The 27,186-nt window shown below is 45.7% G+C and overlaps 1 protein-coding gene across 2 annotated transcripts in view; it reads right to left on the bottom strand.

Moving 5' to 3' along the window:
• Positions 1–26,619, bottom strand: part of VPS35L (VPS35 endosomal protein sorting factor like) — a 144,092-nt gene extending 117,473 nt beyond the window's left edge. For both annotated transcript variants that reach the window (XR_013814183.1, XM_079783991.1), the window contains exons 1-6: positions 26,578–26,619; positions 21,744–21,843; positions 7,621–7,785; positions 4,355–4,477; positions 3,559–3,583; positions 1,306–1,382 (exon numbers count right to left, since the gene is read on the bottom strand). Coding sequence is in view for 1 of the 2 variants with exons in the window: in XM_079783991.1 (XP_079640117.1) it covers positions 1,306–1,382; positions 3,559–3,583; positions 4,355–4,477; positions 7,621–7,785; positions 21,744–21,843; positions 26,578–26,594 (507 nt within the window). In the remaining variant the exon portion in view is untranslated. The remainder of the gene's footprint in view (positions 1–1,305; positions 1,383–3,558; positions 3,584–4,354; positions 4,478–7,620; positions 7,786–21,743; positions 21,844–26,577) is intronic.
• Positions 26,620–27,186: the final 567 nt, after the last annotated feature.

Genomic DNA, 27,186 nt, shown 5'->3' with positions numbered 1-27,186 from the left:
TCCCAACTCAGCTCCTTCCTACCACGTGGCTCTGGGTGAGCTGCTCTCCTCCCAGGGCCTCCTCTGCGGCCAGAGATAACACAGTTCTCGGCGCCCACAGTGTGCCAGGCACGGTGTGCCAGATGTTCAAGATGCAAAAATAAGCAGAAAGACATTATTTCTGCACTAATGGAGTTTAAGGCAGAGGACAAGATGGACATTAATACAAACTGAAATAAATGCTTGGGAGGAAATAACAACTCCCTGAACCCGGTGCCCACTGTAAGAAGTACGACTATTCCCGTGCCACTAAGGAAAGACCGCAGGTCACAAGCATATACGAATTGAGACACGGCCTAATTTCAGGGGCATTCAAAGAAAAGGTTCATCTCAGAAGGGAACACATGTGGTAACAGGAATGCACTCCAGGGCGGTCACAGACGGTTTCCTGGAGGAAGCAATGCTTGAGACGAGCTCAGTACTGAGCAGGCAGGGCGGGTGTTAGAGCAGAGAGGGCACCAGGACAGAACAGACCACAGCAAGCATCTATGAAGAGAGCAAGGCCGCCATGTGGGTGCATCAACGGTGTGGGGACTAGCACAGCCCCTGGTACAGTGTGTGCTCAGTGATGCTTGTCTATAGTTGAGAAGCTCTAAGCTCACCGGGGTCAGGGTCACTCTAGCCCACAGGAGGAGATCAGGAGCCACATATTTTTTATATGAGTGTTCCCTGGAAACCAGTGAACACTGTTAAAGAAACACACATAGAAGGGTCAGGAAACCGGGGACTGATCCCACTGGTCATTTGACTCTGAGATAGGGCCCTCCCTGCCCTTTTGCAGTAGGAGGGGCCATGTGACTAGTTTGGGCAAATGGGCTGTGAGCAGGGGGGCATGTGTCCCTTTTGGGCTGAGGCAGTAAAAAGGGACCCTCTATTCAGCTTGGCAGGAAGCTCTCTGTTGCGATGGCAGCACCAGGAGATGGTGCCTGTCAATGCACTGGGTGAGTCATGTTTTCTGAGCACACACAGACCGGCAGAGGGCCGCGCCCTCTCTGCAGCAAGGCAGGACCTTTGTCCTGCATTTCCTGGGAGATAGCTCCATGGGTGCACAGTGAGACCTGTTCCAGACGACCTGGGCTTGCTCAGACGATTTCAGAAGGCCAGCCTGAGCCTGAGCAGCTCCTGGGCCTCTTTCCCAGATCAATGGCGCCTGAGGAGGAGGCACAATGCACAGCTCGAGAATTAATTGGAGCAACCAGCAGAGAGCTCACTGGCAGAAGAAAGGGAAGACCACAGGGCCCTGAGCTCAGCCAATGACCTGCTCACCTCCTCAAAGTCATCCAGCTCTTCCAGCCTGGTCCGAACCTTCTCCGACACTGCGAACGCGGCAGGCCCGGCTCTGCCTAAACGACATGGACTCTGTCACATTGGGGGCTTTCCTGTCGACTTTACACTTCAGCGGCAACATCCTTCCCTAACCACAGTCCATCAGAAACATTTCTGCCTAAAAGCTACCCCTGGGAGTGGAGGACCAGCCTCAAAAAGGACTTACTATGTTCCATCACTTATTCCTAAAGAAAGGCGGTCCAGATAAAGATGCCCAACATCCGCCACTGAATTGTTCTCCAACAACAAGGCCTCTCAGGCTTCACTCGGTGTGGGCTACTGTGCCCTTACACTAACTAAACAACCACCTCACTATCTGCCGGGAAATGGAAACGCTGGGGCTCCAAAGCCCCCTTGAGCAAACAGGACGAGTTGTGCCTCCGCCCATCATCTGTCAGCGCAGTCCTTTCCATCGGCAGGGACAGGGACAGATTAAGGAAAGCCTTCAGGCCACGAGCCAGCTGCAGGGCTAGGCGCCTGTCCAGCTGGCTGTTGCTCTCCAGCGCCTCCTATTTCAAAGCCTTTCTCATTCTCAAGGGGCATCTGTTCTAGATCGAGGGCCCTTTGCTCCTGCTGCCAGACTCACTTCAGGAGCTAGATTTATTCTTCTAAGGCACTGGCTTCTTAGCTCTGGTGCTCGCTCAGATTTGTCTGGGATCAATGAGAGTATGGTACCATTAGTTCATTACTAACAACTACTAAAGTAAGAAGTTTCCAAATAATTTGCTTTTTTAAAAAACCTTTTTCTATTTCCTTCATTCTGAAATATACTATATACAGAATTGTGCACACATGTACATTTTAATAGATAATATTAAATGTTTGTAACCACCACTGAGTTCTCCACTATGTGAAGACAACACAATTTTTCCTACTCTACAGTCCACGGGTGCTTGTTTCCTGTAGGGGCCACTCTGAACAATGCTGCCAGGATTATTGCTGTACTGTCTCCTGCTCATGTGTGCATGCAGTTCCTCTGGGCAGGAATCACTCAGGATGTGTTAACATTCAGATTCTATTTCCAGGAGATCTGGCAGGGCTACGACTGCATTTCTGATGGGCTCCCAGTCACCTGTGGTCCGAGAACCACACTTTAAAAACGCAGATGTGAGCAGAGATAGGAAAACGCTCTGTGAAGAGGCAGAAATACAATTTTAGATTTTATAAGTCGTACAGTCTCTGTACACTACACAACTCTGCCATTATAACACAAAAGCAGTCACAGACAATCTGTAAACCAACTGGCATAGCTGTGTTTCCATAAAACTTCATTTACAAAACCAAACAGTGGGCCAGATTTGGTCTGCAAGACAGGCTCTGATTTCTGATAAAGGGTACATCCTAGAAGTAGAAATTCTGGGTCAAGGAGTTGGCCCGCATCCATTTTAATAGGTAATACAAAAGTACTTTACATAGTGGGTAACATCAGAGTCCCTGTTGCTCACATTCTCTCCACAGGAGATATCAGCAATCTTTTTTGTTTTTCCAAACTGCTGGATATACAATGCTATGATTTACTTCTTTATGGTTTGGGGTCCAAGTTATGTCAATAACAAAGGTGCTTGACTCTCCTGATTCCCAATGTGCTGTCTCAACCTGCAGAGAATGGGGGAGAGCTTCAGCTGCCACTGGCAATTTACACATAACACAAGGCCAAGCTCACCCGCACCCCAGAGGATCACCATCTGTCAATCGCTTCAGAATCACCGGGAGCTTCAAAAAAGAAATCCTGGACCCGTTCCTCAGGATTAGGTCAACAACACAGTGGGACCAGCAGCCTGTGATGTATGAAGCCTTGGATGACCATGCTGCACAGCTGGCTTGAGAACCCTGGGCTGGAGCTTCTGACCACATGTCTCAGCAGAGGAAACTGAGACGTGCTGTATCAGTGACCAGCGGCCAGTGCGTCTGAATGCGGGTTCCCTTAAACCAGCGAATCTGCGTTTTACACGGGAGAGACTACTGTTCTGTAACCCTGAAAGCAAGCAGTGGGCCCATATCTTACTCCATGGTCTTCTCTTCCATTCATCATCTAAATATGAATTTCAATTCTACTAAGTCTATATGTAATCTAGGAAATAATAGCTTCGGTTCAATTAATCGTCAGAATTGGATAACAAACTTTTTTCTTTTGTGAAATTATATTCAAGTTAATGAGAGAATCTCATCAGAATAATAACAACAAAAACTCACCTTTTTCAGAGCCCATAAACAGATTCTGCAGAGGCAAAAAAAAAATTTGTTAATAATTTCTAAAACGTACTGGGTTGTATGACACACACACACACACACAAACACACCTGTACACTACTTAAATTAGTACTCAAGTAACACTAAGACAATTTAAGACCCATCATTTTCCAACAAATTTATTTATTTGTTCAAATGAAAATTAGAAATATTTACTAAGAAGGTGAAAATACACCTAAGTAGAAACTACTGGAGACTGTAATTTCTACTCAATTCAGGTCTCTCTCTCGAAGTAAGGAACAAATAGCAAAATTTTGAGGGCATTGGAGTCACGTGACAGCACTTAGCCTACTTGACATCAGGGTCCACAACCTCGGCACTGATGACATTCGGGGCTGAAAAATTCTGTTGTGGGAGCCCCGTGCACTGTGGGATGTTCAGCAGCACCCCTGGTCTCCACCTACTCAATGCCAATTGCACCCTCACGGTTGTGACAACAAGGTCTCTAGACAATGAACCATGTCCTCTGGGGGATAATATTCCTCCCAAATGTGAATCAATGCTCTAAGTGAATGCACATCTATATATATAAAAACCCAAGCGACTGTTGCAACCAAAACAACCGAATGGATGACCGAACAGGCTGCGTGAGGTGACCAGGCCGGCAGAGGGGTTAGCGAGGGCCGACCAAACGACTGAGCAGCAGGCTGTGTGGGGCGACGAAATTGGGTGGAAACTCATAACAAAAAGAAATTACTACTACATTGAGGGAGACCCTGGGGCCAGTCACAGCACTCACGATGGACAGCTTCTCCGTAGTCGTGTACCGGGCAAGGATTTCTCCTCGTTTGCTGGTCCAAGGCTCAAAATCCAATCCTACAATGGAGTTCTGGTCTCTATCACCTTTCTTCCTGGAGCTGTCCTAAGGAAAGACAAGTCAGCCTCTTCAATGCCAACATAATTTTATTCTAAAAATTAAAAAGTATAAGCAAACACACTGAATAAGCATGGTATTGTATAACTAAAATTTGTTAAGAGAACTTAAATATTGTCACAAAAAAGGTTAAATAGTGAGGTGCTGGATGTGTTAAATAATCTGATGGGGGATCCTTTCACAATGTATATGCACATCAGTCATCACATTGTATACTTCCAATAACTTATAATTTTGTCAATTATATCTTTTTTTTTTTAAGTGTAAGAAGGCAGCCCTGACCAGTGGAGCTCAATGGTTAGAGTGTCGGCCCATACACTGAAGGCAATGGCATGTACCTGAGTGGCAAGTTCAATCCCTAGCCCCAGTCAGGGCATGTGCAGGAGGTCACCAATCAATGTGTCCCTCTCTCATGGATGGTCCTTTCCCCCTCTATCTCTCTTTCTCCCCCTCTTCCACTCTCTCTAAAAATCAATGGAAAAAAATTTGAAAGGCAACCAGTACCTCACTGTAGAATAAAATACTTCTACCAAAAGGTTTGCTATGATAAAAAAAAAAAAATTAGGGCAATTCACCAAAAATGGCCAATAAACCTATCAAAATATGCTAAAACTCATTAAGAATCAAGAAAAGGCCTTGGCTGCAGTTGCTCAGTGGTAAGAACTTTGGCGTGAGCACCAAAGAGTCTTCGGTTCCATTCCAGTCCTCGACCTGGTTGGGGCTTGGGCATGGCTTGTGCGGGAGGCAACTGGTGGATCTCTGTCACTCTCTTTTTCTCTCTCTCTCCCCCTTCCTCCCTTTCACTGTCTCTGAAGAGCAATGGAAAACATATCCTCAGATGAGGATTACCAAAAAATAAAAGGATCAAGAAAAGGCAAACTGAACTAGATAATTTTCAACAATCAGAATGGCAAAGAGTTAACATGACTAACAATATTCAGGTCGGCAAGGGTGCAAAGAGATAGAGACTCTGAAATACTGCTGGTGGGAGTACACACTGGTAAAGCCCTTCTGGGGAACAATGTGGCAATAGCCATCAAACCGTAACTACACATTGCCTTAAATCAGTAATGAACTTCTAGGAAGCTATCCTGCAGACCCCCTGCATGCCTGCATGTAGGCACAACGTGTATACATGTTCAAAGACCAAGGCACCTCCATCTGTACCAGTAAACACCAGAAACCGTCTGTGTATTTCAGAAGGGGAATGAAGAATTAAACTGTGTAATACCCATTCTTTAGAATATAATGCAACCATTCAAAATAAGAAGATGTTCTAGAAGTACTAACATAGAAAGTTCTCCAAGACATCATGTCATGTTAAAAATCCCATCCTATATACTAAAGAGGTAATATGCAAATTTACCATCACTCCAACACACAAGATGGCTGCCACCATGTGGACACACAGATGGCTGGCACAAGATGGCGGCAGGAGAGGGCAGTTGTGGACAATCAGGCCAGCAGGGGAGGCCAGTTGGGAGGGACCAGGCCTGAAAGGGAGGGCAATTGGGGGCGATCAGGCTTGCAGGAGAGGGCAGTTAGGGGTAACCAGGCTGGCAGAAGAGGGCAGTTGAGGGGGACCCAGGCCTGCAGGGGAGAGCAGTTGGGGGCGATCAGGCCTGCAGGGGAGGGCAGTTGGGGGGAACCAGCCCTGCAGGGGAGGGCAGTTGGAGGAAACGAGGCCTGCAGGGGAGGGCAGTTGGGGGGCAACCAGACTTGCAGGGGAGGGCAGTTGGGGGGAACCAGACTTGCAGGGGAGGGAAGTTGGGGGCAACCAGGCCTGCAGGGGAGAGCAGTTAGGGGTGACCAGGCCAGCAGGGGAGGGCAGTTACATGTGACCAGGCCAGCAGGGGAGGGCAGTTGGGAGGAACAAGATCTGCAGGGAGGACAGTTAGGGGTGACCAGGCTGCCAAGGGAAGGCAGTTAGGGGCAATCGGGCTGGCAGGGGAGCAGTTAGGCATTGATCAGGCTGGCAGGGAAGTGGTTAGGGGGTCATCAGGCTGGCAGGCAGAAGCAGTTAGGGGCAATCAGGCAGGCAGGAAGGCGAGTGGTTGTGAGCCAGCAGTCCTGGATTGTGAGAGGGATGTCTGACTGCCTGTTTAGGCCTGATCCCATCTAAACGGGTAGTCAGACATCCCTCGAGGGGTCCCAGATTGAAGACGGTGCAGGCTGGGCTGAGGGACACACACCCCCATGCAAGTATTTCCTGTACCGGGCCTCTAGTAATGTAAAAAATACAAATTACGTTTTTAAAAAAGTAAATAAATGTATGAATGCCAGCACAGAATGAAGGCTAAGAGTGTGGACTCTGCAATCAGACTGGCCGGTTGGAATTCCAGCTCAGATGTGACATAGCATTTCTATTCCTCTGCGTGGGCCTCTATAAGTAGGGATTATAAGACCTCCCTCTTGAGGTGATGAGAACTAAACTTAGAATGCACTTAGAAAGGCCTGCCATACAGGAAGGTGATACTGTTACTGTTGCTATCCTATATAATAAAGTAATATGCAAATTGACCCTCACTTCATCATGCCATCACAAGATGGATACACCCACAGTGGAGGCAGGGTTCCCGTAACACAAGATGGCTGCGCCCACAGCAGAGGCAGGGTTCCCATAACAAGCCATAATGAGCTGTGATGAGCGATCAGTAGGGACCTGAGGCTACGTGGCACCGGGCCAGGGCGGCAGACCTGAGGCTATGCCCCCACCTGGTGGGGCTTGACAGGGGACCTCAGGCTGTGCCCCCTACCTGGCGGGGATTGACAGGGGACCTCAAGCCGTGCCCCACACCCCAGCACCGGGCCGGGGGACCTGAGGCTATGCCAATCTATTCCAACATTCCTACTTCCCTAACATTTTAATTGTTTGACTTTTTATATGAAAAACTAATTGAATTAACTACATAATTACATAAGGATAAATTTTCCAAAAAGAATTATAAAAATAGTAGCCTCTCACCTTCAGGGCCACCTGCTATACAAGCTGCACTCTGTGCATGTCTGGATTCTGTGAATTGTTACAACCAGAAAGCACCCATGCAATTTAAAAAGAAAACCATGAAAACCTCATTCCTGTACCCACAGGCCCAACCACCAGCAAGATGACTGCCAGCAGGATACGGTACCTTGACAGCTGCCGTGGCCACAGGGTCAGCATTGGCTGCAAACACAGAGAGGGGGTCGGTTCCATCCAGCACACTGCTTAGCGGGTCCACCACGGAGCTGGAGGACGAGGATGTGGAAGAGGTGCTTCCCTTCCGGCTCACCTTCTTATTCTTGGACTCCGTGACCTGTGGGAACAACTATGGTGGTGAGATGGAATCTCCTCCAACTCTTCCCCTGAAACACTTGAAAGGGATTTCCCTCCTTCCCATAGTTGACAATTTCTTTGCCTCAGGTGTGGGGAACGGGCTGTAAGCTGACACGGTCCTTGCACCTGTAGGGGCTAGCAAGGCTGGCACCCTACCCGCACAGATTTCCCAGGCCTGTTTGGATGGCAACTAATCAGTATAACGAGAGCAACCCCTGCCTACAGAGCTTTCCCAGGGTTTGTTTATATGACTGCTATCAGTAGGATAAGAGCTACTTTCATGGCTTACCAAGAAATATGTATCCAACTAGTGAGATTTATTGTAACAAGAACCTGTCCTTCAACTTATCCTTCCAGTAGTGATTTTAGAGAAACAAAGAATGTTTTTCTTGTGAGTGATTCCCTGCTTAGTGTCTTATGTATAAAAAGCACTGTATTACTAATAAAAGTTGCCAGAGCTTCTCGAGAGCTGTGGACCTCCCGAATCCCACTGCCCTGTCTTTCTTTCTCTTCTCAAATCCCACCTCCCTACCTCAGCCCGGTTCAATCGTCAGGCTGGACCTGACAAATTGGCACCCGACCAGGGACCTGAGGACTTGGGAAGCAGAAGGTGAGGATCTCCTCCAAATAAAGAGTGCACTCGATAAGGTAAGGGAGGAGCATTTTTTTGATAGTTGGGAGTAAAGCATGGGACAGTTAGAATCTAGAGAAAATGCCCTTTATGGGCAAATGTTAAAGTCTATGCTCAACAGTAAAGGAACTAAAGTTAATGACAAGCAAGTAAAAAAAATTTTTTTAATTCATTCAGGATGCGTTTTCCTTATGGAATTTGATACGGGATTGTTTAGATCCCAGGCATGAACATAATCAACCATCTCTTTAGCCAGGAGAGAAAGAGAAGCAGTGTACTGGCACAAAAAAGGGGTCTAAAAAAGATGATGATACAGGTGTTGTTCAGGCAAAAGAGGAGGAAGATTATTTTTCTGCTGGAACTGAAGAGGGTAGTGATGTGGAAGATGTTTTAGAACAATTTTTAGAAGGATTAAAGCGTCTTGGCAAGAAAAAGAGAAGCCGCGGGGGCCGTTCCCGCCGCTCTCCGCTGCCCTGTGCAGCACCAGTTCCACTCTCCCCTCTCCAGATGGCTTTGCAGGAGGCATGAAAGGCTGGTGAGGACTTGGGCATTCACGCCTTCCCCGTTATGGAACGGGTGAACCCTAACACGGGACAGCGTGAGCGTACTTATGACCCGCTTCCTTTTAAAACCCTGAAGGAGTTAAAAACGGCCTGTGCTCAGTATGGGCCTACTTCTCCTTATACTTTAACTATCTTGGAAACTATAGCCTCAGGGGCTCTCCCACCTAATGATTGGAGAGCTATTGCCAAGGCTTGTTTATCAGAAGGGGATTATCTCTTGTGGAAATCAGAATATGATGAAAAGGCTAAGGAGCAAGCTGCTCGTAATCGAGCAGCCCAGATTAATATTTCTTATAAAATGCTAGTAGGAGAAGGAGCCTATGCTGATACCCATAATCAAATTCAATACCCACAGGAAGCTTATGGGCAAATTAATAGAGCTGGGATCAGAGCCTGGAAAAAGCTTCCCACCTCTGGTCAGAAAACAGAGGAGCTCTCAAAGATTATTCAAGGGCCAGATGAAAAGTATCAGGATTTTGTCTCTCGGCTGTTACAGGCTGTTGGCCGAGTAGTGGTGGATAGAGAAGCTGGCATGTTAATAGTTAAACAGCTGGCATATGAAAATGCCAACACTGCCTGTCAAGCTGCATTGCGGCCCTATCAAAGAAAGGGTACTCTCTCAGATTATATCCGCATTTGCGCAGATATTAGTCCCTCATATATACAAGGTGTCGCTATTGCAGCCGCATTAAAGGGAACCATCATTGAAGGAATTCTTCAGCAACAGTTCAGCACAAGGAAAAGTCAAACACACAAGTGTTTCACTTGTGGAGGAACAGGACACATGGCAAAACAGTGTCCCTCTAATAAAGGGGTTAATAAAGGAAATGACAGAGGTCCCAAACAACCTGGACTGTGCCCTAAATGTAAAAGAGGAAAACATTGGGCAAATGAGTGTAGATCTAAGGCAGATATCCAGGGAAATCCCTTGCCTCAGCAGCAGTCGGGAAACTCCCGAAAGGGGCCAGCTCAGCCCCGGCAAATAATGGGGGCTCTACCTGTTTACCCTCCTGCCCCTGTGCCGCCTCAAGGCCAGCTGGCTGCGCAGCATCCAGCCTGCCCCAGGAGCAAAACAGATACAGGAGTTATTCCGAGCAACCCCTGGAAGTGCCGGCGTGGACCTTGGATCCATAAAGCGATATGTATTAACTCCAGAATTGGGACCACAAGCCATCCCTACAGGGGTATATAGACCTACTCCTGAAGGGACGTTTAGCCTTTTACTAGGTAGAAGCAGTTTAACTATAAAAGGATTACACCTGGAGTGGCAGGAGAGGGCACGGCTTCTGCTCTCCTGCAATAAGATTACTTACAATAAGATTACTTAAAGTTACATTTAAGAATTATAAAAGAACTTACAGGGAAATGCGAATCTTGGCTAAATTAGGTATAAGTTATTACTTCAGAAAGCATAAAAGAAAGAAAAAATTTGAGAGCTGTCTTTCTTTTAAGCATAAACAGAAATTTGGCCAGATCCGTTACTAATATTTCCCCTGAAGTAAGCAGGATATGGGGGAAGGAAGAGACACGTGACGATCCAATATGGATGCCCACTCTCCCAGTATACAAATTTAAAGTTTCCTTTCTCGCCATGAAAAAGCCTTAAAAATTTAGAAATGTGTCTGGAATTTCTGTGCTGGTGGGGAGAGAACTTAGCTATAAGACAGAATGTGCGCATGGTCTGATTTCAGACATTTAGATTGTCTTCAGCTGGAATCTCTCTGCAAAAGCTATAGAAAATTAAAAACCCAGAACTGGTTATTTTTCCTAAGAAAAACGGCGGAAAAGTCTTCTTAAGAGAAATTCAAGCTAATTCCAGCAACAAGATTCGCATTTCCATAATAAAGAGCTGTTTTTAAAATACTAATAAAGTGTGTTAAAAGGTTGACTTTTAAAGCCTTCAAGAATATAAGTAAATTTATCTCTGGCATAGAATTTATTCAAAATAAATGCTTTAAAATAATTAGAATTGGATTTCAATCTCAGAAATTATTAAAATATAAATAATATCCTATCTAATAATAGAGTAATATGCAAATAAGCATCACTCCGCTACGCCCACGATTGGGCCGGCGGGAGGCTGGGGGGCGGGACTCAGGGTGGCCTCTCAACGGCTGGATTGGCCCAGACCCGCCCCCATCAGCGTTCGCGGGGCGGCGGCGGTGGCGCCCAGACCCGCCTCCATGCTCCTGCAATGGGGGAGGGCCTGGTCAGCAGCCGCCGAGGCTGCTTCAAGGGCCAAAGAGGGAGGCAGGGCCAGACCCCAGCGGCCGCAGCTGCTGTGGGGCCCGGGGAGCCAGGCAGGCTGGACAGGCAACCTCAGGGTGGGCCTGGGGGTGGGTGCAGCAGCGCAGCTTGACAGCAGACAGCAGGACCTGCTTGGCCGTAGCTGCCAGGGACCCACAACAGGCAAGTGGGCCTGCAGGCAGCACCCAGCAGGGCCCGCTTGGCTGTTGCCGCGGCGACCCGGGAGCAGACAAGCGCAGCTGCAGGCAGCACCCAGCAGGGCTTGCTTGCCCATCGCTATAGTGTGGAGCAGGCAAGCCCCGCAGAGAGCAGAGAACCACAGGGAGCGGGCCTAAGGTCAGCAGGACATGCCCTGAGGGCTCTCAGATTGGAGAGGGTACAGGTCGGGCTGAGAGACGCCCCCCCCCCGTGCATGAATTTCATGCACCGGGCCTCTAGTCCTACCTAATAATAGACAAATTGCAAATTGACCGTACCTTCGCTATGCCCGCGATTGGCCAGGAGGAGCGGGGGGGCGGGACTCAGGGTGGCCGGGGTGGCCGATTGGGCCAGCGGGACGCTGAGCTCGCGTCGCCAGTGGCGGCTCGAGCTCAGCGTCTGCGCCATGGCTGTGCTGCGGCACAGAAGGGGCCTCTGGAGCAGCGAGCTCACGTCCCACTGCGGTCCATCAAAAGCAGGGGAGCTGGGTGCCTGTCCGCTCAGGCACCAGGCCTTTCAGAAGCCTCCGCCGCGCTGGAGGGGACTCTACACGTGCATGATTCAATCATGCACTGGGCCTCTAGTATTAATTATAAAGATCTAAGTAGCCCAGATAACTAACTACACCCTTTGTTAATAGAGTAAGGGGTAGATGCCCTTCCCCCAGCAGAGTTACTAGCAAATAAAAAGTAAAATTTAAATTTACCTCATAAGAAAAATCTAGAGGACAGAATTAAAGCCATTAATTGATTATGTCTTGTATTTCTCTTAGAAATATAAAAGTGTCATCCATCTAAGAAGAACTACTAAAAATATTTGATTTACAAGCTCTAAAAGTTCAAAGTACAGATTAAATTAGGAGAAATTATAAATATAGTAATTATATTACCTAATATATAAAAATATATTTTTGAGAAAATAAAATGTTATATTTTCTCTAATAATTAGGAATTCAAATATATTAGTTATTGGTCTGATTTTAAAAAGAGGATTAATTCTATAATCCAGTTTAAATATAATTGATATTCTTTAAGATAATTTAGGTATATAATTTTTAAAGCATATCCTCTCTAATAAAATGGTAATATGCAAATTAACCATCACTCCGCTACATAAGCCACGCCCACCAGCCAAGCCACGCCCACCAGCCAATCAGGGCGAGTATGCAAATTAACCCCAATCCAAGATGGCTACAGCCACAGTGAGCAAGGTTTCCCAGGTAACAGAGGAAGCCAAGCTTTCCATAGCCGTTGCAGGCATAAGCCTCCACTCAAGCTACAAAGTTTCAATTATAGAAGGTAAACAAATTCAAACAAGTGGCGGCAGAATGGAGCTTGAGAGAGCAGGCCACGGTTGCCGGCGGCAACAGGGGAAGCAAAGCTTTCCGCACACCCTGGCCGGGCTCACCCGCTTAAGGCTACAAAGTTTCAATTGTAGAAGGTGAATTGACTGCCACAGAAATGGCTGCCGGAGCCCCAGGCTTGGCTCCGCTCCAGGCTACAAAGTTTCAATTGTAGAAGGAAAATAAATTCCAAATACCAGGGCCTCCCCTTGGGTTGTCAGGGGGCGTGGCCAGCCTGCAAACCACCACAGGCCCCTCGCTCAGGCTGCCCCACACCCCAAGGGAACCCCCACCCTTATCTGTGACCCCCTTCAGGGCAAACCAGCTGGCCCCCACCCGTGCACCAGGCCTCTATCCTATCTCATAAAAAGAGTAATATACAGATTGATCATCACTGCAACACACAATATAGCTGCCCCCATGTGGACACAAGATGGCCACCACAAGATGGCCAGCAGGGGAGGGCAGTTGGGACGCACCCGGCCTGCAAGGGAGGGCAGTTGAGAGGGACCAGGCCTGCAAGGGAGGGCAGTTGAGAGGGACCAGGCTTGAAATGGAGAGCAGTTGGAGGTGATCAACCCTTCAGGAGAGGGCAGTTAGGGGTGACCAGGCTGGCAGAGGAGGGAAGTTGGGGGCAAACAGGCTGGCAGGGGAGCAGTTAAGCATCAACCAGGCTGGCAGCAGAGTGGTTAGGGGGTGATCAGGCTGGCAGGCAGAAGCGGTTAGGGGCAATCAGGAAGGCAGGCAGGCAAGCAGTTGGGAGCCAGCAGTCCTGGATTGTGAGAGGGATGTCCGACTGCCCGTTTAGGCCCGATCCTGGTGGGATCGGGCCTAAACGGGCAGTCGGACATCCCTCCAGCAGTCCCATATTGGAGAGGGTACAGGCTGGGCTGAGGGACAACCCCCTGCCGTGCACGAATTTCGTGCACCGGGCTTCTAGTATATAAATATATGCAGATATATATATTTAATCTTTCCAAATTATTTCAAGACTGAGAGTGACTTTTGAACATTTCATTGGGCCCCGAAATATTCAAAAGTGTTCTCTCTTAAAAGAAATTTTTTTTTATTTAATTAAGCCAATTGATACTTAAAGTCACATAGAAAGCTTTATCACATATAAATTAATATATTTTATTTATACATATATATTAAATATTATAAAGGTTTTTGCCTGTAAGAAGGGCAAAAACAATATATTTCTTAAATATAGCCATACTTTTAGATCAGACCAATAAAGTATTAAACCTATAAGTTTTACTAAATATGTTTCTTTACTTTTTAAATAAAGATACCTACTTTAATTACTTAAATATATTAGCTTATTAAATTATAATCAAGGGTTTCAGCTTAAAGAAAAGCCAATGTCTTTATAAGCAATTTAATTAAGTATTCTAAGAAAGTTACTAAGACCTTGTCTATACAAAAAAAATTAACAGCCAATTTAAAATTTAATTGCCATACCTAGAACAAAGTATATCCTTACATAATATTATTCTACAATGTCATTATAATTTTTTAATATTTTACAACAGCATATTATACATTTATCCCAAATTTACAAACTAATTCTTTGAATGTTTAGCAGTGATTTAAAAGGACATAAAAGGATTTAATCCCTTCCACTATGTGGAGGGCCCCCTAGGAAGGCACCTGAGCATTCTATATTGGCCCTTCTTGCTCTTTTTACCAAGAGGGACCCTCTTCTCACAATGTAATTGCCCGCAGCTGTTGCCTGAGCTCTCTATTCACACTGAGGTTGAAGCCTCATAGTGGCTGGTACCATAGATCTGTCTCTTTCCCAATGGCGTGAGCTCGGCCCTCTCTAGAGAAGAAACCTGGGTTCCCCAAGATATATGATCAATGCCGGGGCCCCACCAGCAGGCGAGGGGATCCCAAGGCAGGTGCTGGGCGTAGAGGCCACGGGGGGCATAAGCTACCAAGGAGACAGAACTAAACCTCACATCACCCTGCTTGGCCCCCGAGGATGGCTGGTTAGTCAGACGGGTAAGATTCCTCAGGGGAGGAACAACCTAAGACAGGCACAGTCGCAGAGGGGCCATCAGGAGAGAACTTGGGGGTCAACAGAGGTGGGGCACAGAACCTCACCCCCCCCCCAACATTACAGGGGCCTGAACTCTAGCCCCTTCTGAGGGAGGTCTCCTGCCCCATAGCTGCTTCGCACGTCCCACGCCCAGCCCGGATCGTGACCCAGGTAACAGACAGAGACTTGGCCTAGCTCAGATCGGGACCCAGGTAACAGAGACATGGCTAACAGCAGCTGCCCTATATCTAAAAACAGCCTAACACCAGGAATGCTCAGGGCTTTCTCAGGGATACAAATAATCCTTTCCATTAATATTTACAAGGTAAACTAAGATTGTTATTAAAATATTAAATTTAAAAGTAAATTAGTAGTCAGCCTTACTATAAAAGTACTTATAATATAGCTAGCTAGTTGCCTATAGGCTCAACCTTCAAACTACAGCAGAAAACACAGAGCAAAAAACAAAGGTCCTTCAAACCCCTTATATTTCAGTTAGAAATACAAGCTCTTATTTATACCTTAACAGATTTTACTATGAAGCCCATCAACATATAGTAATAGTACTTATATAGTAAGTATAGCAAAAATTATTAAAACAGCTACTATAGGGCACACTAATTCAAAGGAATTTTTCATTCAATTTTCAGTCTTTAAAATATTATTTGAGAAAGACAATTTCCATATTTTACTAGAAGCAATGTTCTCAGTATATTATCCACCTTCCTGTACCAACTTTAGAGGTAAATCCCCGAAAACTTAAACCTAATCAAATCTAGCAAAATAAATATCACTCAATTGTAGAAAGAACCAATCATACTCTTAAAATCATTTACTAAAAAACAAAAAAGGGAGAGACAGAACGTTATGTGTCACCTCAAGAGAAGCTCAGTCATGCTTTTTAAACTTTAAAAATTTTTTGAACTATGATACAGAGGATCGTACAGCAGGTAAAAAGCATCAGGCCTCCTGTACAATAGCCTCCATCGAGTCAGCTAGGTGGAAGGAAGCATAAACCAGAAAAGAGTTTTATTAGATTCAGAAATAATGTGGGGAAGAGGTTGTGTTTTATATCTTTCCAGAAGGAGCAATGCAGCCAATCTGGGTGCCAGAGAGTTACGTGTGTCACCGCAATGGACTCAGACAAGCTCCTGTGTCCCTTCACTCGAAAGGACTAAGTACTACCCTAATAACAGCAAAGCAGAGGAAGAAGAAAAACTGAAAGCTACGCAAGGGACTGAGGTGCCAACACAGAGTCATCTGAAGAAGTTAACAACTGAAGTGCAGCAGATTATGGAAAAGCAAGAAGTTGAAGCTACTTCTTCAACCATGTTCCTGCTCATGCTAGCATCTATTAGCTGCAGGTCTTGTGCAAAGTTTTACGCAGGCAAACAAAAGACTCTGAGTAAATATACACCAGGAACACCAGCAGCAAAAGAGACTTTCTTTCATTTAGTAGCTAAAAATATTAATATGTCCATAGTTTTGATTTCTCTTTTATTGTTTATTATTTAATAGCCATAGTTTTGCTCTTAACATTCAAGTTTTAAAAATGATAACATGTATATAATTTAATTTTGCATTGGCATTGTTTTAATATTAGAGCTTTGTTATTGATATTTAAATTTTACTTTTATTATTAGTAGCCTAAAAAACAGATATCAGTAGGGTCCCTTTTCTCCAAATCATCACCAACACTTGTCTATTTGTTAATGACAGTCATTCTGACAGGTGTGAAACCTCAGTGTCATTTTGATTTGCGTATCTCAGATGGTTAGTGACTTTGAGCATTTTTTCATGTCTCTTGACCATCTGTATGTCCAGTTTGGAGAAGAGTCTATTTAGTTCATTTGCCCATTTTAAAGTTGGATTGTTTGTCTTCCTTTTGTTAAGCTGTGTAAGTTCCATGTATATTTTAGAAATAACCCCTTATTAAATGTATCATTATCAAATACTAGAGGCCTGGTGCACGAAATTTGTTCATGGGGGGGAGGGGAGAGGATCCCTCAGCCCGGCCTGCACCCTCTCCAACCCGGGACCCCTCGGAGGATGTCGGACTTCCAGTTTAGGCTCCATCCCACTAAACCAGCAGTCGGACATTCCTCTTGCAATCTGGGACTGCTGGTTCCTAACTGCTTGCCTGCCTGCCTGCCTACCTGATCGCCCCTAACCACTCTGCCTGCCTGTCTGATGCCCCTAACCACTCTGCCTGCCTGACTGATGCTCCTAACTGCTTGTCTGCCTGAGCGCCTCTAACCACTCGCCTGCCTGATCACCCCTAGCTGCTCATCTGCCTGCCTGATTGCCCCTAACAACCTTTTCCTGCCTGCCTCATCACCCCTAACCACTCACCTGCCTGCCTCATCGCCACTAACCGCTTGACTGCCTGCCTCATCGCCCCTAACCACTCACCTGCCTGCCTCATTACCCCTAACTGCTTGCCTGCCTGCCTCATCACCCTTAACCACTCTGCCTGCCTGCCTGATGACCCAACTGCCTCTGCTCGGCCCCCGCCACCGCGGCTTCATCCGGAAGGACATCCAGAATGACATCCGGAAGGTCATTCAGCTGTCTGGTCTAATTAGCATATTATGCTTTTATTATTACAGACTAGAGGCCCAGTGCATGCATTCATGCACTGGTGGAGTCCCTCAGCCTGGCCTGCGCCCTCTCACAATTCGGGATCCCTCAGGAGATGTAGCAGTGTGCAAAGCAGCAGGTGGCAGGGGAGGAGCCCCAGCCGGGGCTGGGCACTGTGCTGCTCCCCCTCATCACAGCCCTGCTGACACAGCTGGCTGTGACCCTGGCTTCTGGCTGAGTGGCACTCCTGCTGTGGGAGCACAATGCTGCCCCCTGGTGGTCAGTGTGCATCATAGCAACTGGTCGACCGGTCGTTTGATCAACGGGTCGAAACAGTCGCTTAAGCTTTTATATATAGATGTTTCACCATGCAGTGGACTCTCGTTATTTCGTTAATGGATTTTTTTTTAAATATATTTTATTGATTTTTTACAGAGAGGAAGGGAGAGGGATAGAGAGTTAGAAACATCGATGAGAGAGAAACATCGATCAGCTGCCTCCTGCACACCCCCCACTGGGGATGTGCCCGCAACCAAGGTACATGCCCTTGACCGGACTCGAACCCGGGTCCCTTCAGTCCACAGGCCGATGCTCTATCCACTGAGCCAAACTGGTCAGGGCTTGTTGATGGATTCTTTGCTGTGCAAAACTTTTACTTTTGATGTAGTCCCATTTGTTTATTTTCTCCTTAGTTTCCTTTGCCCTAAGAGATATATCAGTAAACATATTGCTATGAACAATGTCTGAGATTTTGCTGCCTATGCTTCTTTCTAGCATTTTAATGGTTTCATGACTTACAGTAAAGACCTTTAATCATTTTGAGCTTATTCTTGTGAATGGTGTAAGCTGATGGTCTAGTTTCATTTTTTTGCATGTACCTTTCCAGTTTTCCCAACACCATTTATAGAAGAGACTGTCCTTACTCCAGTGTATGCTCTTGCTTCCTTTGTCAAATATTGAGCATATTGGCTTGGGTCGATTTCTGGGTTCTCTGTTCTGTTTCATTTGTCTATATGTCTGTTCTTGTGCCAGTATCAGGCAGTTTTGAACGCAGTGACTTTTTATTGTAGCTTAACTAGAGGCCCGACGCATGAAATTCATGCAAGAGTAAGCCTTCCTTACCCTGACTGCCGGCACCGGCTTCCCTCTGGCACCTGGGACCCAGGCTTCCCTCCAGCCGCCGGAAGGCACCCAGGACCTGGGCTTCCCTCGCAGCCCTGGCGTCATCCGGAAGGACAGCCAGTCTAATTAGCATATTATGCTTTTATTATTATAGACTAGAGGCCCAGTGCACAAAATTCGTGCACGGGGGGGGGGGGGGTGTCCCTCAGCGCAGCCTGCACCCTCTCCAATCTGGGACCCTTTAAGGGATGTCCAACTGCCCGTTTAGGCCCAATCCCGGTGGAATCGGACTTGAATGGGCAGTTGGACATCCCTCTCACAATCCAGAACTGTTGGCTCCAAACTGCTTGCCGGCCTGCCTTCCTGATTGCCCCTAACCACAAATTCTTTAAGTTTTAGTGATAGACAACTTACTGCAAGTTTTTCTTGTGTTTTTTGTTTGTTTGTTTGTTTATTTTGTTTTTAGGTAGGACTGTAGTGCTATGAACTTCCCTCTCAGGACTGCTTTTATTGTGTCCCATAGATTTTGAATTGTTGTGTATACATTTTCATTTGTTTCCAGGATGTTTTTAATTTCTTCTTTGATCTTTGGTATCCCATTAATTGTTTAATAACATGCCATTTAACTTCCATATGTTTGGTTTTATTGTAGTAGATTTATAGTTTTATGCCTTTGTCATCTGAGTAGATGCCTGATATGATTTCAATCTTCTTGAACTTGTAGAAACTTAGCCTGAGTCCTAACATGTGGTCTATCTTTGAAAATGTCCCATGTGCACTTGAGAAGAGTGTTTATTCTGTATCTTTGGGGTGAAATATTCTGAAAATGCCAATTCTAACTGATCTAGTGTGTTAAGATCACTGTTTCCTTGTTGATGTTTTTGGCTAGATGATCTTTCCAGTGATGTCTGTGGGGTATTAAAGTTCCCTACTATGATTGTATCACTGTTGATCTCTCACTTGATATCCTCCAGAAGTTTTTTTTAATATATCTGGATACCCCTGTATTGGGTGCATATATCTTTACCAGAGTTACAGCCTCTTGTATCAATCCATTTAGTATTATGAAGTGGCGCTCCTTATCTCTTGTTATGGCCTTCACTTTGAACTCTATTTTGTCAGATATTAGTATTGCTTTTTTTTCCATTTCCATTTGCCTGGAAAATTTTTCTCCATCCTTTCACTTTCAGTCTGTGTGAGTCCTTTGTTCTGACATAGGTCTCTTATAGACAGCATATATATGGGTCATCTTTTCTTATCCATTCAGCTACCCTATGTCTTTTGATAGAACTTAAGCCATTTACATTTAAGGTTATTATTGATAGGTACTTGTTTATTGTCATTCTTATTCATTTTTTAAATATATTTTATTTATTTTAGAGAGGGAGGTAGAGGGAGAGAAAGATAGAAACATCAATGATTAGAGAGAATCAGTGATCAGCAGCCTCCTGCATGCCCACAACTGGGGATGGAGCCCAAAACCTGGGCAAGTGCCCTTGATCAGATTTTAACCCAGGACCCTTCAGTCTGTAGGCTGATGCTCTATCAACTAAACCAAACCGACTAGGGCTGCCATTCTTATTCTTTATGCCTATGTTCTATTTCTTCTTTTTACAGCAGTCGCTTTAGCATTTCTTGTATTGCTGTCTTGGCGGTATTAAAAACTCTTTTAGCCTCCTCTTTTTCCTGTGACATTCTTTATTTCACCGAGATTTCTTTTAAATATATTGATTTCAGAGAGGAAGGGAGAAGATAGAAACATCAATGATAAGGAAGAATCATTGATTGGCTGCCTCCTGCAACCTTCCCCCCCACTGGGGATCGAGCCCACAACCGAGGCATGTACCCTTGACCAGAATCGAACCTGGAACCCTTCAATCCACAGGCTGATGCTCTTCCCACTGAGCCAGACTGGCTAGGTATCACCTTTGATTTTGAATGACAGCCTTGCTGAATAGAGTAGTCTTGGGGTCAGTCCCTTGGTTTTCATTTTGTTATATATTTCATTACATTCCCTTCTGGCCTGAAGTGTTCCTATGAAGAATTCAAGTGACATGCTAATGGGAGCTCCCTTGTAGGTAACTTTCTGTCTCTCTCTTGCAGCCTTTAAGATTCCTTCTTTGACTTTAATGTTTGCCATTTTAATTAATGTGTGCCTAGTTGTGGGCCTTTTGGGTTTGTCTTGGCTGAGACTCTGGTTCCTGGACTTGAGTGACCTTTTCCTTTGCCAGGTTAGGAAAAATTTTCTGCCATTATTTCTCCAAACAGGTTCTCTATTCCTTGTTTCGATTCTTCTTCTTCTGGCACCCCCATTTACCATCACAACAAAAAAATTAAGATACTTAGGAATAAACTTAACCAAGCAGGTAAAAGACTTACACTCGGAAAACTAGAGGACATTGAAAAAAAGGTAGAGGAAGATATAAAAAGTGGAAGAATATACCATGTTCATGGATTGGGAATCAATGTCATTAAAAAGTCCATACTACCAAAGGCAATCTATAGATTCAATGTAATCCCTATTAAAATATCAATGACACATTTCACAGAGCAAACACTCCAAAAATTTATATGGAATTAAAAAAGACTCCGAATAGCCGCAACAATGTTGAGAAATTTGGAGGAATCACAATACCAGATATCAAGTTATACTACAAAGTCACTGTAATCAAAACAGCTGGTACTGGCACAAGAATAGGCATACAGATCAATGCAACAAAACAGAGACTCCAGAAATAAGTCAGTCAGAGAAAGACAAGTATAACATAATCTCACTCATATGTGGACTCTAATGAACAAAATTAAACTAATGAACAAAATAGATCCAGAGACATAGAAGCATGGAAAGACTGATGAATCTCAGAGGGAAGGTGGGGGTGAGAAGAGATCAAAGAACTTGTATGTATATATGCATAACCCATGGACACAGACAATAGTGTGGTGAAGGCCTGGGGCAGGCAGTGGGAGTGGGTTAGAAGGAGTCAAGGGAGGGGGGGAGTGGACATATGTAATAATTTCAACAATAAAGACTTAATTTTAAAAAAATGATGGTGGGTGAGGTCAATACCACAAAAATATGGGCAGGGAAGAAACTGATTGATATAAACATGTAAAAGAAGCAACTGCTGTCAAGACAGTAAAGACCCAAGAATACTGCCTGTAATTTTATGGAACAGGGATATCATTTAGGGAGGCCTTTGACAAAACTTACAGTTATGGGTTTCAGTGGATGATAGTCTCCAAACTCCAATGGCACAGTCTCCAGACGGCATGTTGCAAATTCAGCCTTATAGTTCCTATTCCTGGAGTGCCTGGTAAAGAGCAAAACCCAGAAGCCAATTAGGTGATGGAAATATATAACATTACAAAAATTTGTTGTTGAGCCTTTCTCAATAATGAGGTAGTTTATAGAAGATCAAGCAGAAATGCTAAATGAAAAAAAAATTTAATCAATTTGAAAGTAAAGGAGCTACTAAGGCTTATAAGACTTGCCAGGCCAGACACCAAGGGAAGTTCACCAAGGGGAAGCCAGCTTCCGCAGGGCACTTGTTTATTCTTGACTCGGATGAGAGGCTGGAACCAGGAAAAGAGATAATCTCTCCAGTCCTGTAAGGTTTCCTTAAAGCCCTTTTTGGAAAGGGGCTTTAAGGAAACCTTACAGGACTGGAAAGATCATCTAGGGTTTGGGGCTATGGAGACAGCCAGGGCTTGAAGGAAGAGCTTATGAAAAGAAGGAAGTCCAGAGAACAGAGAAATCCTGGTTTCCCCACAAAGCATTTGCCAGTTAAGTTATGTAGAACAAAAGAGAGAAGCCAAGCAGAAAGTAGGTGAAGAGCAGAGTTTTCATCAGTCTTGTGAGGGCTTAACAAGTTGAGATAACAACATAAGGGGAGAGAGTATCTACACTGAAGCAAGAAAAAAACAAAGGCAGGAAGTACATATAAGAGTGTAAAAGACATAGAGACATGAAGAAAAGGTCTAACCCAAATATAATTGGAACCCAAAGAAGAGAGAATGGGCAGAAGCAGTTTTTAAGAGATAAGGCTGACATTTTTCTCAAACTAAAGAAAGACATCAAACTACAGATTCAAGAAACACCTGGTCTGCAAGTGAGCCTCAAAAACAAAACAAAACCATACTTACAGTCTTCATGGTAAGAGAAAGGGACATCCTTATCACTGCCACGAAGGTGGGAGAGGCTCCCGCTACCTCTGCTGCGCTTGCCAGATGTGAACCCAGCTTCTGGCTGAGTGGCACTCCCAATGTGGGAGCGCACTGACCACCAGGGGACAGCTCCTGCAGTGAACGTCTGCCCCTGGTGGTCAGTGCGAGTCATAAGGACCAGTTGTTCCACTGTTCGGTTGATTTGCATATTAGCCTTTTATTATATAGGATGTCACCCCATTAAATTGAATAAAAAAATAATAATAAGAAAACCCCAATTATAAATAAGTCAGAATAATAGCCATCATGAAGTTTTTAAAACAGAATTACACTTGTTCTCCTTTCAGATCACCCTGAGCTTTATCAACAGAATGAGCAGAAATGTTATCTGACCTGAAATTCAGCTGCAGATATGTTTTAATCCCTATAATAATTAACAAGTCAATCAACAGCTGAGAAAAGCACTACCTCAAAAGCACTATATGACTTGATATGCAACAGTATAATAATAGTTCTCATGTACTAGATGATTACTGAATACCAAGAACCAGGCCAACTTTTTAACCTCCATTTCCTCATGTAATCAACCCTAGGAGGTAGGTGCTATGGAAGAAAAAGGGGCCACATACTAAACTTGACAAGCTCAAAGGAAACTACACGGTGGCCTTAAAAACTCAGAGAAACAGAAGTAACAGTATAGGATGGTCTAAACAACAACACCAAAATCCTAACTAAAAGCCAGTCATGGCAGGTATTCACATGCTAGGCCTGCAGCTTCCTGACAAAGATAAATCTTTACCTGTCCTTTTGCAACTAAAATAACATGCCTTTGGAATGTCAGAGTAATGATGTTTGTTTTGTTCCAGACCCCTCAGGGCACAACCTCCCCACCAGAGCAAGAAACCACAGAACCCCTCATTGTTATCTTGTTCCCTGCATACCATCTCTATTTGCTATAAATGTTAATTAACTATCCTGTACCCACCAAGTAAAAGCAGTATGCATCTCTCCGTTTTATTCTGCTGTCCCCTGCCCCATTAATCTACCACCAATGAATTTCACGTAACCTTCCTTACATCTCTTCCTTTGATTCTAATGCACAAAATACACTGTGCCAGTTTCTGAAGCATTTTCTCAGTGTGTTGAGATTTTGCTTCCCAGCAATTGTTGTAAGGTTGGTTCAAATAAGCTCATAAAAATTCTCCAAGGGTTTGGGTGTTTCTTATGTCAACAGTGCTATGATGATGCCCATTTTTCAGAGATGCTGAAACTTGTTAGTGTTGGTAACTTGTCAGATGACATCAGCAAGTGAGAGAGATAAGCAAACCAAGGTAGTCCAACTCTCAAATTCAAAAATTCGATAGATCACCTATTAGTTGTCTTCAGAACCTGAAAAAATTAAGCAACTGTCTACCTTTTAAAGGACTGAGCTTTGATATAAATGTATGTATTTACATATATATTTTAAGTTTGAGGGGAGAAAAGTCTTTGGAAAATAAATTAGGACTTCTGGGAAAATAAATTATGAATTCATGTCAAACTGCTTATTTTTATTTTTTTTTATCACTTCTTCCATTATTTCCTAAAATTTACTTTCTGCTCCTCAGTATTTCCTGCAGTTTGAGACATTACAGTATTTTCTTCAATGCCTGGGTCTTTGGTAAGGCGAACAGCGACCTCTAAGTGGGTATTTTCACAAAAAAACTTGCCCTTTTCCTGCTAACAGAGCTGCTCAGCAGACATCCACCCATAATCCCAGGCCCCAGAGACGCAAAAGGCTCCTCCGGTTCCTTGTCAGTTGCCACAGGAAAAAAAGCCAACATCTCACACCTCCACTCCTGCTGGCTCTAGCCCAAGGCTACTCCAAGTGTGGTCCCTGGATCCCTAGGAAGGGCATCACCTGGGGAGCGTTGAACTACCGACCTACAGAATCAGGAACTGCATTTTAACAAAATCCCCAGGTGACGTATATGCATTAAAGGTAGACAACTCCCTATTTTTGAATTATTTACATCTGAGTATATGATATGTAGAAATTCTGCTACCAGTTACCAAGTTTACCTCCTTATACTGGAGATGCCAAAATCCACTAAATACTTTTGTCAGCTATTTTAATTTACTAATTACAATCTGGCCACATAGTTTTGTTCTCCCACAATCCCAACCTTCCTTCACCACCAGTAAAATTTTTAAATGATGTAAAAATTCGGATTCCAATGGGTGGCGGTTTTGAGGGTGCTGTTACAAGGGAGTAAACAGGAAATGTTATGTGCATCGTTTTTTAAAAGTTTGTGAAAAGAGGGATTCTGGGGAGACCCATGACAACACAGCTGGACTTGGGGAGCCCACAACCCAGCAATTTCCAAATGAGTAAGGTCCCAGGCTCTGAGCTGAAAAACTTCAGCACTCCTGCTGAGTGAGGCTCTATGACTAAGTGAACAGGCTCATCCTTCTGCTTTAATTTCCTCATCTGAAAATTGGGGTTGTTCTGAGAGTTAAATGAGATCGTGTCAGGCACAAAATAAAGGCTTGATATACGTCAAAAACAATGACAGACCCCAGATGCTAAAAGGCTAATGGCTCCTCTCGTAATTTTAAAATGAAAACAGTAAAGATAAAAACATACTGAGAGGTAGAAATGAAAACAGCAGCTTCCTACATTTTTCTGATGACAACATTCCAGATAACCGAGGCCAGATGTTTCTCCTGTTTTCTGTGCTTAAGCCTTAATAATTCCCTAAAAGCTGCTTGGCATGACCAGGTCAAAGAAAACTCGGGGCTAGCTCAGTGGCGTCTCATCCTGCTTTAGTGTGCCCAAGCTTTGGGAGGAAGACAGTCAGCTAGGTGAAAGGAATACAGGGAAGACAGCTGTGAAACAAGCAGGAAACCAGACCTCATTTTACTGTGCTTCACAGATGGTGCTTTCTCTTTTACAAACTGAAGGCAAGATACTCCACTTACCACAGTGGTCTGGAACCCAACCACCAAAATCTCCAAGGTATCTGATTATTTCTAAGGTCTAGGGCTGTATAGTGTATATTTTTTCATTTGTTCACTCGATGTGAACATCATTTGGAAAGAACAATCAGAAAAGTATCGCCCTTTTTGAAACATGCGGGAGAGCTCAATCCCCAAATATTTCCACTATCACCATCACAACTTGCTCGCGTTCTCCACACACTCAGAGCACCCACTGGGGCCTGAGTGGCTCCAATCACTCCAGCCACCAAAGCCCCGCTAAGCCTGGAGCCTTCGCAGATGCCACTCCCTCCTACTAATGAGCTCCTATACATGCTGCAAAGCCCAGTTTTAGACTCTGCCTCTCGGGAACCATCCCTGAGGCCCCCCCCCCGGGGGGGGTATCCAAATGCCTTCTTTGGACATCCTTCTATTCTGTGAATCGTTCTCGTGGAACTGTCAGCTCCCTGCGAGCAAAACAGTCTAAGAGCTCTGCCTCCCAGTGCCGGCGCAGGGCCCGCACACAGTAGGACGAACGGCGCCTTTTTACGGATGAGAAAACCAAGACTCCGCGAGAGGAACTGAGGAGCTCTGGGAGCAAACAGGTCTCCCGGGCTGTCCAGCCTCAGAGCTGAGTCCGTCGTTCTTTGCCTCCAGAACCCACACCAACTCGACTAGGAAAGCGGAAGCCAGGACCTGGGTTTTCTCAGGGGTCGGGGGAGCTTAGCGCGGAGAGAACCCAGATCCATCCCGCGGGCTGCAAGGAGCTGGTCTGGGTCAAGACGGCCGGGGCGGAGGCGGGCTCCGCCAGCACCCGACAGAGGAGCGGCTCGCACACAGCACGCTCGCTGGGCCACGCACAGCCGCGGGACCCGCACAGCCAACGACAACCCTCCCGAAGCTCAGCGGGGGAGAGCACTTACCAGGGAAAGGCCGCCATCTTCCCAGTCACATGACCGCCTCTTCCGGGGCGGTAGGCTCTGTGCTCCCTGCCAGGCCCCGCCCTGCGCCACGCCCCAGTCACGCCCCCGCCGTGATACGCGGCAGACCACGCCCACCCCTGCGCCCCGCCCCCAGGCGCGTCACGCCCCTCGCGTCACTCACGGTCCCCAGCGTCGCGCCTCCAAGGGGATTACACTCGGGCCGCACTCTGCCTCTCGGGCCGCGACCTCCTGGGGAGGGAGGGCCTCCCGCCTCGCGCGCCCGGGCGTCGATCTCCGGCGTCCTGACTGTGAGGCTGGGAAGTGCAAGCGCCGGTTCCCTGGCTCCAGGGTTGGGAGGGGCAGGCGCCCCCCCTCTGGAGGGGCCAGTCCCTAGTCAGGAGGTCCAGCCTCTCCCTAGACAGGCCCCCTCCCCAGAGGGGCGGTAACTCAGGAGTGAGGAGAGCCTCCGGCCTTGAAAATGGGCCCCTCCTTAGGGAGGGGGGCTCCCCCAAAGCAAAGCGGAGGGCCCTCCCTCTGTAGAGTGGATTTCCTCCCGAGAGGGCTCGCTTCTCAGTGAGGGTTAGGGAGTCCCCCCTAAAGAAGGGCTCC

Source organism: Cnephaeus nilssonii (genome assembly GCF_951640355.1).
Source record: "Cnephaeus nilssonii genome assembly, chromosome: 2".
NCBI lineage: Eukaryota > Metazoa > Chordata > Mammalia > Chiroptera > Vespertilionidae > Cnephaeus > Cnephaeus nilssonii.
This window is presented reverse-complemented; position numbering and strand designations above follow the sequence as displayed.